The sequence below is a fragment of the Saccostrea cucullata genome, unplaced genomic scaffold (assembly GCF_032062105.1).
Source record: "Saccostrea cucullata isolate Sc308-1 unplaced genomic scaffold, CSIRO_AGI_Scuc_v1 ctg973, whole genome shotgun sequence".
Lineage (NCBI taxonomy): Eukaryota > Metazoa > Mollusca > Bivalvia > Ostreida > Ostreidae > Saccostrea > Saccostrea cuccullata.
Window position 1 is genome coordinate 57,914 of NW_026935523.1, and position 13,417 is coordinate 71,330.

Consider the following 13,417-nt stretch of genomic DNA (forward strand, 5'->3'; position numbering starts at 1 on the left):
GATCACGTGGCAAAAATCACATTAAATGTTGTGCGTGGCTTTTTTCATCTGCTGACTGAAAACTTTGTATCTTTGAATATTGAAAAAAGGCTGATTGCCTAAATACTCAGTAGTCTTAAAGTTGTCATTTCATCAGAAGTCCTAAGATTAATTTTAGACTCTTGTTGTTTCTGCGGTTGATTAAAGATACATGTAGCGTATATGGTACAATGTACTATTTCTTACATTGCAATTTATAAAAATTAATATCAGACAATGAGTTCTTGAAGCAAATCTGACAATTCTCTCTCAAAAGGAAAAAAATATCGAAAAAGCTTTCCTATGCCAGAACAAACCAACAGTGCTCCGAGGAAAAGCTTTAGTAGATTGCTGTTACAGTTCCGTTTGATTTATTCAGTCATGTATATTCCTTTCTGTTACGTCTTTTCAAAATAAAACTTTAAGCACTGTAAGCACTGAGCTGACAAATTATGATACCCCCGCTCATAAAGGATTAAAGTAACAGAGTTGAATTTTTGGCAGTATGTACATGTAAATGAATAAATGCGTAAACAACATATGTATCCCTTAGTTTGAATAATGACAAAGTCTATGTTTTCGCTGCTGAAATTACTAAATGTATTTCCGAAGAAAACATGAAATAATTTCTGTAAAGTGATGGAAGTTGAAATACTAAAATCGTTTTTCTCTTTCTGTTTCATCCTTGCGTTAATCAATATTGCTTATGAAGCAGAAAGGCATAACCCAATCATTAATTTAAATTCAAAGTAAATACAGTAAAACTCGTTTAGTACGAACATGGATATAGCGAATTCACGGATATAGCAAAGTCCTTCTAGGTCCCCAGCAAAATTCTTAACAAATCTTCATAAAATTTTATGGTTATAGCGAACTCGGATATAATGAACTTATGGATATAAGAACTGATTTTGAGTCCCGTTAAGGATAAATATAGTTTAACTTCTTTTATAACGAACTTCTCAAGATTATATATATATATATATATATATATATATATATATATATATATATATATTTGACCGTGTAGTGTAGGGCAGCGTTGTGAGAATTCCATCGGCATCGAAAGCAAGTTTTTTACTTGCCTATGATAGCCGAGCGGTCTAACGCGCTCTTCCTGCACTGCTAGGAGACAGATTCCGTAGTTCGAGAGTTCAACCCCGGGCTTTGGCGGAAGTGAGTATCCTTGTAAAAGTGAATTTCTCCGTGCTTTCTATATATATATATATATATATATATATATATATATATATATATATATATATATATATATATATATATATATATATATATATAGATACAGGTAAATATCAGTATCTCGAACATGGGATATCTCGAATACCCCGCTTATGTCGAAGTCGGTCGCCGGTCCCGGCCGTTTTCTTTATATGTATGATTTAAAAAAACACCAGATATCTTCGCACTTTTATTTTGTTTATGAGTAAAATGTCAAGAGTTTACACATCGATACATTTGTCAAAAAGAACGTTTAATCCTATAATAAATAATTTACCACTTTATTTATAATTCAGAATGTTAAAATTCACAACGTCATTATCACGTTCCGTAAAATGTATGAAATTTGGCCATATACAGTCATATACATATGCTATTTTAAAGACCTCTTACGGAATATATGAAAGAGATATTGAAAACAGAAAGTTGTTTTGAAAAAATATATAGTCTGTAGATATATCCAGAGGCAAAATTGTCCTATTTTGAAATCAGGCCAATTTGTGTTCTTTTTGACTTTGGCTCTTTATGACGACCTCTGAATTTAAATTATGACATCTGAAAACAAATTTCAATCCACACTTTGTAATAGTTATATCCCTTTGCAGGGTCAACCAAAAGGTCAAATGGTAAAGAAATGACATTTCGCTACTTAATTCGGTCGACTAATTGGGGGCTGCTCCGATAAAACCAATGAGTTTATTTTTTTTCTTTCAATATTTCCTAATATATGGGTAGCCACATTTTGGGGGCATGCATTATGTTTATAGGATGTACACAATTTTTCAAGTCAGACGACAAACTTACAAACCAGAAAACCATAAAGGTACTGTAAGGATTCAAAGATTTTTCCATAAAAAGGGTGGCCAAGGGATATAAATTTTCAACCCTGTGTATTCAACTATAAGACACTAAGTACACGTATGATAATATAAACAGTGCATTTATTTAAGGTAACAGCTGAAATTGACACTCCTTGAGAAAATGGTGTTCATAAGGGTGTCAATTTCAACTGTAGCCCTGAAAAACTGTCCTGTCCATATTTATTATACATGTGCCTCAATCGTCCATGTGCCAGCACCTCTTGCACAATCATCCTGCATTCTGATCTTAAGTCTTTTTTCTAGTCTACTCCTGGGTAAAGGAAGGTTGTTTCCTCCTAAGAATTAAACATGAACATCCCTTACACTATCTTTTAAAATGGACATTGGATATAAGATTAAACAACCAATCTCATCTGTATTTGAAGTATTGATTTACATGTATAAATTAATGAAAGAGTTTTCCTCCCAAAATAAATGGATTTTAGCTACGACATGTATAGCAGTGTAACATGTCCTGTTATAAAAGTTGTATTATACATAAAGTAAATAAATAAACATTTTTTTTACCCTAAAATACAGAAAAAAACGATAATATAAATATTTTCTGGACAATAACATTCATTTTTTCATTTTCCCCTTCTTATCAGACAATTGTTTCAACATTATTGATGAGATATTCCATATACAGTATCCTATCTTTTTTACCTTTTGATTTGTACCCCCAGCGGAACACCTTAATTTTCTAATAACTTTAATAATTGTTATGTTTTTAACAAATAAGGCTAGTAAGTAATAAAACTTGTTGTAATAATATACATCAAATGTTATTGTTGTGACATATTATTATTTATTAAACTGACAAGCACAAGGAAATGATAAATTTATATCTTCTGTTGAACAGTAGCGGAAACAAGCATAGTACATTGATCAGTTGATAACAGATTTATAATAAATTTATACTGTAACTTAATTTAAAATGTTAAAATCTTCAGACATATATTACTATCACTTATATGCTTACTGCACACGACATGACATCGACGAGGCAATGCAGGTCTGCCATCTCGCAAGTTTGTGACCTTCAATTCAAGTTTCCTATGGTTGATCGGGGTGCCTAGAACATAATCAGATATATTTTAAAGATTGTCACACATTTCTGAAATAAGCGAAATAAGACATACCCACAGAATATTTCCGTCAACAACTATGTAAAAATATTTTTTGCGTTCTGAAATTCACAAAATACCCCAACATGTACATACTGAGGTTTCATCAATTTTCGTTGGCATCAATTTTCGTGGATTTTATAAAACAGACGTTTTCGAGGATACGTAATTTCGTGGACAAAAGCATTGCTTATACAAATGAATGTCATATTTCGTATTTCAATGAACATTTCAATTCGTGGATCTGCTCAACAACGAAATCCACGAAAATTGGTGCTCAACGAATATTGATGAAACCACAGTATTATGCCAGTTTTTATGATTTTATACTACTCGTTTTTACCATGTTTGATGTTACTGTACTAAGAGATCTATTATGACGTCAACGGCGCGCTGGACGCACAGTGTAGTTAAACGGCAGAGTGGATTAATCTATTCCGTAATTTGATAATATTTGCAAGGAATTTTTAATGTTTCTAGATATTTTTATACTAGATGGTGAATGCCAGCAAACAGTCAAAAAATTATACAAGTACTATGGTTTTAATCTCGTTTTGTACATATTTGATCAGAGATTATAACGTAATTCAACTGAGTTACATGACCAAACATCCTTCGTCCCCTTAAAAGACGCAGACAGCAAAGATCTAATATTTTTCACCTCATGATAGTCTTCTTTTCACCATTCCACATCAACAGTGCAACATCATATATTATGCTTCATCATTTTGAATACAAATAAAAATCGTTCATAATAGTTTTAAAGGAGTTACTTCAAAGTAAAAAAAAAGCAAAAATCGCATGAGATAAAAAGAACAACCATAATTGTGTGATTTGATATTGACTTTTATTCAACTCGTTGAAATGGTGTATATTCGCTCAACAAGCCTCGAAGTTTGCTTAGGATATTCTAGTTCAGTTGCAGTTTCTCATTTAAAATCGATGACGATCTAAAACAAACATATGCTGTGGTCTTTATTGAATTTTATTGTAAACAAACGTTTATTTAAAGCGGTTAGAATTAGATTTAAGGTTATCCGATCCTCAGGTTCTGAAAATCAGGCATTGAGTAATTGAAAATGCTCACAAAGATGTCTCTAAATCCTCAAATTAAAATGAATTTACCCACGGTGTTTCTTTAAAATTCATCTTTAAATTTAATCATATTATATAGGGAAAATTAGTAAATCTCGAATAATTTTTCAGGAAATGCAATTTGAACTACCTACTGTATATTTTTTAATTGATAATTGATCAAGAAATACATATTAGGAATAAAAATCATAGGTATCCAGGCTTTTAAAGAAAATTGCATGAATTTTACACTTATTTGGACTTTACTTTCTCCTACTTACTTCCATTGTTTCATAATGCATAGTGTATGAAGTGTTTCCTTTCTAAGAAAACACTGTAAATCACTTCTAATTTCAAATCATTCATATAAACATTGGTAACTAAGGCTTAATTAAAAGAACTTTGATTTTTTTAAAATATGCAAGTTTTACTTCATTTTATGAGGTACAAATGTCAACTTTTTAAATACCGTTTGTTAAAACTTTAAAGAACATTGAATCATACGTAGATGCATAAAATGAAAATTGTTGCATGAAAAAATTTCAATTTCAAGCTTTATTTTAAGACTTTTTGAATTAAATTATAAATTAAAGAGTTATCCTTCCTGGCTGAGGATCGTATATCCTTAAGTGTTTTAGTTGGATATACGTATAAAGTCAACATTAAAAACAGGAGATCTTATGTGCTGCACTGTAATTCCACCTACTTTTTTTTCTCCCACAGATGAAAGTATTGAATTGACTGAACCAGATGAAAAAATGAAAGGTAACTAATAAATAAAAGTATTTTTATATATCATACCACCTGTTATCATATTTTACATGTAACACTATTTATCTGTTTTTCTGATTTTCTCACATGTTTTAAAAGACGCAGATAGCAAAGATCTAATATTTTTTAGATGAATGTCTTCCTTTCACTATTCTTCATCAATTTTATAAGAATTCAAGCATTTTGAAACAGTTATATGCTTTGTGATACTTTCTTGGATTTTTTTTGTTTTCCTTCAATCGTATTAAGAATGTTACTGCAAAAACATGTCAAATTATGCAAGATATAATATACGTATTACAATTAATTTCATTTTCAAGTAAAACATTTTGAAGGCATTAGTATCTTATTCATTTTGGACATTCCATGGAATATTAATTGTTTTAAAAATGTATTATTGCTCTCTTCCGTAGAAACGGGTAAACCTAGTAATAATTAAAACTTAAAACTTTCTTGTAGAAAAGAATACTAAAGTAACCGAAGAAGCTACTCCAGTCACTGAAGAAAAATATACAGCAAAAATGAGAAACCTTGCCAATGTTTCGGAAGGTATCTGAGTGTGTGTGAGAGAGTGATAGATTAAACTCACGTTTCCCACTTTGACTCGTCTTTAGAATTTGAACAAATACCACTTAACACATGACAAACATTATTCAAGATCAAAAGACCATAAAACAATACAAAATAAGAGCAGAGCAAACATGGACCTCCTAAACATCAGAGAAAGGATCAGATACCATGGAATAGTAAACACCCCCTGCTGACCGGTCACACCAGCCATGTGCTCCTTGTCAGGATTGGGAAAATACGGGAATATCCGTCATCAATTCTGTGTATCAATTAAGGACTAACAATTAATATAATATCAGTCAGCATTTGACTCAATGATAACTTGTATTTTCTGATAAGGTCATTTGATCGACCATAGAACTTACGAAATGATGATTTTAAACAAGACTGTTGATTGTTTTGTTTCATCAACTTGTTTGTCAATAATTTACCTTGTTTTAGAATTTATTCATACGTAGAGCAGTTTTTTTTGTATCTAGGGCCTATTCAACTGAGATACGTAAACTCCTAATCAACTTTTGCAACTACCCCTCCAAAGATTATTTTAATGTTATTTAATATATGAGAAACATATGTGAGAATATTTGAAAACTGATTGATATATTTTTTCTGTAGATAAAGTTGAAAAGGATATTCTACCCTTCATACACAGGAAGTTAAAAGAGGAGGAAAGTATATTGGCACAATTAGGGAACAAAAATAATATTGTATTAGATGTTCTGGATTTTGCTGGACAGGGGTCCTATTATGCGTCACATCAAACTTTTATTCGAGAAGATGCCATATACATAATAGTTGTTGATGCATCTAGAAGTATAGTAGAAAGATTTGGGGAAAATAAAGAAAGAGGAGCTGCAAAAAATGAACCCCTTGACTTATGTAATACATCTTTTTCAAATTGGTGCCAAAAAGGTATTGAACTTGAATCTTTCAGAATAATTTGTCTAGAAATTAGAAAAAACAAACTTTAAGAATAATTTTAACAGCAAAACATACTTAACCAGATGAATAAAAAACAATTAGCAAAAAAAAAAAACTGCAATTCAAACAAAATTATTTCAATAAAGAATACTATTTGTAATACTTGAGGAATTTATTATTCATGCTATTTCTATTCAAATCCGGTCCAATAATATATGCTCATCCATGCGTCAATTTTTTTCATTAACAAAGCAATATCTGATCAATTATAACTGCCTATATCAGTTATCTCCATTTCTTAATGATATGTGTCTTTATAACATGAAATTTAATTTTCGTAGTGCATTATCCGTTATTTTTTTCAGATTACGTTAAGTACTGGTTGAATACAATCAAAATCCATGGAGGTGGATGTGAAAAGATTATTTTCGTTGGTACACATAGAAGAACTGACAGGTAAAATTACTGATTAAAACATACGCAGTTAATCAAACAGTTTTAAATCAAGCACCGTTTTTAGTTCTTAACTACAAAATTTCAAAAGGAATGACTGCACTCAAGCTATGAGAGTTGGATTCCGATGTTTTGCGCAAAATAAAATTCCAAAATTCATTAAATTTATGTTTTATAGGTATTGAACTTCAATGTATGTCTAAAGGGTAAATTTTGGTATAATATATACATGAAATTTTTAAATAATGCTGAGCGACACTGGCTTTTGAGACGGGGGTCTAGTAGTTTTGTCACATTTCTATTGTTTTCCATATGCACACTAGTTTTCAACGACATTGTTTACATCGAGCCGCAACTTGGCCATTGGTCTCATTCGCACGGAATATGTATTTTCATTTAAACTTGTACATATCCAAAGGATAATGTTGACCAAGTTGCGGCTCATATCTTAAAAATTCTTTAAAAAATCCCCAAACTAGGATCAAGATAGCTACTTAATTAACTGGTCTCCGAGCATCAGCGATTGATATTATAAATATTATATATTTAAAGTAGATTGCGGGTTAACTGCCTGCCTGAAAACATTCGCTAATAATTTGTCAGCTAATTAACTCCTCTCGTTTTAAATTGTTCTTTCTGAAAGTATTTTGAGATTCGTCTGCGTGGTCAGATTGTTATCGTAATTCAAACACACTAATGTTGATGAAAACAAGTGACGCCTTTTCAATGAGATATATAGTAAAATGTCCGTTTTCTGTCGGTATACGCATTTCAAAACCATAATCATAACATTAAAGCGAAGCATACGAATTTTATATTAATCGATACAATAAATATGAAGTAATTTTAGCATCGAATTATAAAAAAAAATGATATGTGTTCTCGCTCAATTTCTTGCAAAAAACTTTAAAGGTTTACAATTTTTAATCAGAAGTATTTTCAGAACGACGTTACATTACGTTGGTGCGACGTCATTATTTTCGTATGCCTGCATGACTCGCATAGTATTAATCAACAATTCACTCAAAAACTAAAGCATGCAATCAGCCGTGATTTCAATTTTCCGATATAATCATTGCCATAGTTTACTTACAGCGTGGCACTATTTCAATGTCATGTGATTTCTAGATTTTTTTTTCGCAGTAAACGTGTACGGATTTGAGAACATTTTTTAAACATATGTATTTTTTTGCATTTTTATATATTGATAGAGTTTAGCCGATTTTAAATTGTAAATATTGCAGTTGAATTAAAGTAGCTCTATGACATACATTGTACACAATTATACTTCATAAAATGAATAAATTTTGACTATCCCTGGATTAACGGATTTCAGTTTTCTCTTCAAAATGTCGTACATTGTAAAGGCCATTTCTTATCATCTATTTAACATTACTACTATATGCTCTTGTCCCCTCAATTAAAACGCCTGATAGTACCCCGAACTGAAAGTATTTACGAGTGTCTGAAATTGCTTCCTACGGACCTGCAACTCTTGCCTTGACTCCCCCCCCCCGGAAAAAAAACCCTCCCACACAAAACAATAATTACAGATGTTAGCCGAATCGCTATTGGTTTACGATAATAAAAGGGGACTGACTTCTACGTGACGATTTATAGGACGTACGTTTTTTTATTTGGCGATATTTTTTTGGTGATGTTACCAAAATCATTAAATTCTCTCCTACTTATGATTATTTAATTCAACCCCCCCCCCAAAAAAAAAATCATCAGTAAGAGAAACTCGTGTACACTTGGTAGTTAATTAATGACGTACCATATACTGTCCATTTCTTAATTCTTTCTCGTTTTAAAAATCATATGGCTCATACAATATAGTTACGCATACGAATACTACCAATCCGACAATCTAGGAAGAAAATGGATACCTTGTATAATGAGTTAGAGATGATAAACAAATAAAAATAAAGCAGATAAACATGTAGTCGAAATTAAAACAGTTGGACGGACAACTTTGGAATGGACATTTTTCCGAACTTGTGCACCCTTTTCCTTTTTTGTTATTTATAAAAATAACATTTAATTACCCAAAGCATAAATAATGACATGAACCTAATTATATCAATAATTTATAGTTTGGGCAAATTATCAATGTTATTAAAATCAAATGTTGATGAAAATTATCTAAACCATCAGTTGATAAAAATTATACCTTATAATCCCTATTACCGTGATAACTGCCCCGGGCACTCAGAAAATTGCGAAGAGAGGGGGCGGATATGTTGATATTCTCTTTATAATATTTAATGTCAAAATTGTCAATTTTTAACTTTAAAAAATTTAAAGAACCACTAAAATGTCTAACTGTACTTTAAGTGAAGATAATCTACCCAAAGTATGCTATATGATTCATTACCACCGAGATATTGGATAATAGACAAGTTACATTTTTACATTCTTCAAATTTTGGTATACTTTTGATACGATTCTAGATGATTTTAATCACTGTACAGGGGGCTCTTATTTTCTGATAATTGAAAAAAGACCTGGGGCGGTTATAGGGACAGGGGCAGTTAATAGGAATTATACGGTATATGTTAACCAAATTAAACTAAAGCAATTTTGTATATGACAAAAGCTAAATACTTCACAACAGCTTTTTAATTGTGTGCTTGAAAAAAAAAGAAGAGGGGGAGGGGGGTGGTAAAAAGTTGTTGCCCTAAAAGGTATTTCATCGTTTTTTGAAAGAATTTATTTCATTCATTTATCATTAAACACGTGCAATTTTTCAATTTCTGCAGGGCTGAAATTTGTTGATGCAAATTTTTTTTGAATGGGGATCGATGATCGTGGGTGAATGTGCCCTTTCATTTGGGAACTTGAAGTTATTGCAAAAAATTGAAAGAACTTAGAAATTTATCTCTTTTATGTCAGATTATTTTATTGCAACAAAGAAAAAATAAATTATTTAATTATTAAGATTTTTTGTCATAGCAAACGCTGTCATACCTACTTTACTGAAACAATATGCAATGATGGAATACATTAAGGTTTATTGGGAAATATGCAATTTTCAGTGGAGAGGAGTTCCTTTTATGTACATACAGATATTGGGGATATTGAAATGGTCGTTGTTGAAATCATACATATATGTGCCCAAATCTTTTTCTCTCTGAGATAAAAAATATTTTATTTGATTTAGTCATATTTTATGAGGACATCTCAGTATTCCATTTATGACATACTTTATGTTCTGGAAAATATTTTTAAGGAGGTTTCCAAATAGTTTTAGATAAAAATAAGTTATCAAAAAAATATTAATACATGTACCAATAAATCATTCCCCACTTTTTTAACATATTGGAGAAGGGGTGGTAACATTTTATTGCCTCCACCTTCACTTTAACCCCTCAGAAAACTATTTCAGATAATTATATTTTTCCTTTCATATATCGATGTATACTTAAGAATTTAACAGTCTCTATACTGCACACTAAAGAATTCTGATTCTATGGTATTTTTTGCAGTAAGAGTGATCTGCCCTTAGATCTTACTTCTTAAAATTAGAAATTCACATATATTACACAATTTGTAAAGAGTTCAGGTATTCTCAACATTTTAATGAGCCAAGATAAATTGTCACGCCCCATATAGTAAAAATCATATAAATAAGCTCAATATTAACACCTTTATAGAATATATTTTTCTCAATGTCCAAAAAACATTTTGTACTGGTTAAGAGAGGGTCCTTTAGATAATATTACACTCACTTTGAATCAAAGTGAGGTTCTCTGTTGATTTAATTTTAAAAGCTTATAGGGAGTTCACTCCCAGGGGCATAGCCCCTACGGACAGTGTTTTGGACCTATTTTTGTATTATTATATGCTTTCTACCTACTTGTACTTTCCCTAATATTTATTTTAACCCCGGCGCCTTAATGAGAAAGAACGAAATCACAAAATCTTTAAATTACATACTGAATTTTGATTGTCATTCTTAATGTATATAAAAAGACACTTATCTCTGCTGGGAACACTTCAGCCAAATTTTTTATGTATGGAACGGACAGACTCACGGATAAACAGGAAGTTTGTATCAGATTTAAACTCAAATGTTACCCACCATACATATGGCATGCCTTAGCAAACACTGTGCTAAATTTCAAGCATCTTCAATGAATAGTTGCTGAGAAAACTGCAACTAAACATTTGCTACGTATAGACACACAGGCAGTCAGCCAGATGGACAAACTGACATACAAAAGTAAATTAGTATACCCCCTCTCCTTCGCAGTGGTGGTATAATGATTCCTTACGAAAGGAACAGCAAAAGATCATTTCAACAACGGCAAAAACAAGTTGAATCGAGGACAATGGAGGGTGGGGGGACTCTTGACTATGTGCTTGTCCTACTTAAAGTAAGAAGTGCATGTACATGTTAAAACATGTGTATCTATGTTTCAATTAATAAAGCAAGTTGCTTCCAAAAGATCGGTCATGATTGTAGGTATTTATTGTTTCCATGGAAACAAATCCTGCTGCAGTAATTCAGATATATGTGATCAGTTTAAGTTTGAGTCCATCTGTTTTTGTCCCGGTAAATAAATTAATTAGAAGTATAATCAAACATTGGTGGCAGTGCTATGAGATTTGTATACTGGTACATCAATAGTTAGATATCATTGAGATAGTGGCCATTTCAAAGGCACCGCTTTCAACAATGAACATGAAAATGTAAGGTAATTTAAAATGGTTTATTTTGAAGAGGAACATTTGTGTAATACAGTAAAAGCCATTTAGTGCGACTTCACGGATATTGCGAATTTACAGATATATATCGAACTTATCTTGTATCCTCGGTTATATGAATTTACTGGAAATAAAGGGGAAAAATTATACACCGAACAAAGATTTAAATAAAGAGGCTTATTCTGACCATGACCTAGAAACTTCGACCAAGGTCACTGCACATCCATTAATCAGTGGAACTCAGTGAGTGAAGTAAAAGCCAGATTTGGCCAAGGAGAGAGAAGATATGCTCCGGACAAGGATTTTTCACTAAATTCTGCTATGACCTTGACCTCTGACCTAGAAACATGGTTCAAGGTCACTGCACACCAGTTTCCAAAGGCACTCAGTAGGTAAAGTATTAGCCAGATTGGGCCAAGGAGATAGAAGATATGCTCCGGACAGGAGATCTCGGACGGAAGGACACACTGATTACTATAGGGCGCCCGCCAAGCGGTGCCCTAGTTATTTGGATAATTCCTAAAATTATTAGCAATTGGTTACCATAGCAACTGTTTTCTTTTAACATTTTAAATTTCTATTTTCATGTAATTGAAATGACAAGGTTTTTATAGAATTGAAAAAGATATAATCGTGCAATAAAGCAGATTTTCTATATTAAACATATCAATGAAAATGATTTTCCTGAACTATTGGCTGCAATAGCAATCATTTTTTAAAATAAATTATGAATTAATATTTTGATATTTAGCGAAATACAATTAACTTCAATTTATGGTTACCATAGCAACGTGATTTTAGACGCTTGGATTTTTATTTTATTTATTCTTTTTTAATGAAGGTAAGTGAAATAACAAATATAATAAGTGTTATTTAGTTAATTGAAGAAATTAATTCATGCAGTGAGGCCACAGATTCTGGATAATGATAACGTCAATAGCTAAAAAGGCTATAGTGATTTTTCTTGACTTTTTGGCTGCTATAGTAACATATTATTTTTGTTTAATTTATGAACTTACATTCATATCGTAATATTTTAAAATTATGAGGTTTAGCAGTGTGATTTGTTTTACTTTTGATTTTTTTTTAAAGTTATAATGTACAAAAAGGAGCCAAATGTTGAATCTACAAATTAATCCAAAATCTCGATAGCAACCATTTTCGTGTTCGTTTTATTTTATATTATTTTAAGAAATAATACCTCTCTAGAAATTTTATATTTTGTTAAGTAAGGAATGACCTTTTCAGTGATAGTAGTTGTTTGTTTTGGATTGCCCACGTTTTCTTGCTACTATGCTTAGAAAATGACAAAAATTGGCATTTTTTAAAATTGTTAAAATTTGAAGATTAACACTTTTCACTGAAAGACAACTCTTTTATGACCAACTACTGAATAATTTCATCAGTTGTGGTAGTTACTCCAACAAATAGTCTATCAGAGTAGGCAACAATTGAATCTGTAAATAATACACAGAAAATAGAAATTTATGATGAAGATGGTATACTTTCAGTAGGTTGCTGTGTATTTTTGGCCTCAAAATGGTGGTTTTTGTTACCATGGCAACCGGGACTCAAAATAAAAAAAATATCCCCAAAAATGATCTATGCATGGTGTTTCCACATTGCATGCAAAAAATCAGCAGAATCTGTGATGTACTATTTCCAACTTTTTTCTAA

The 13,417-nt window shown here is 31.3% G+C and overlaps 1 protein-coding gene across 1 annotated transcript in view; it reads left to right on the top strand.

The window, feature by feature from the left end:
* LOC134243099 (uncharacterized) overlaps positions 1–13,417 on the top strand; it is an 89,225-nt gene that overhangs the window by 10,860 nt on the left and 64,948 nt on the right. The window contains exons 4-7 of the mRNA XM_062725314.1: positions 5,039–5,080; positions 5,546–5,635; positions 6,272–6,568; positions 6,943–7,033. Coding sequence (XP_062581298.1) covers positions 5,039–5,080; positions 5,546–5,635; positions 6,272–6,568; positions 6,943–7,033 — 520 coding nt within the window. The remainder of the gene's footprint in view (positions 1–5,038; positions 5,081–5,545; positions 5,636–6,271; positions 6,569–6,942; positions 7,034–13,417) is intronic.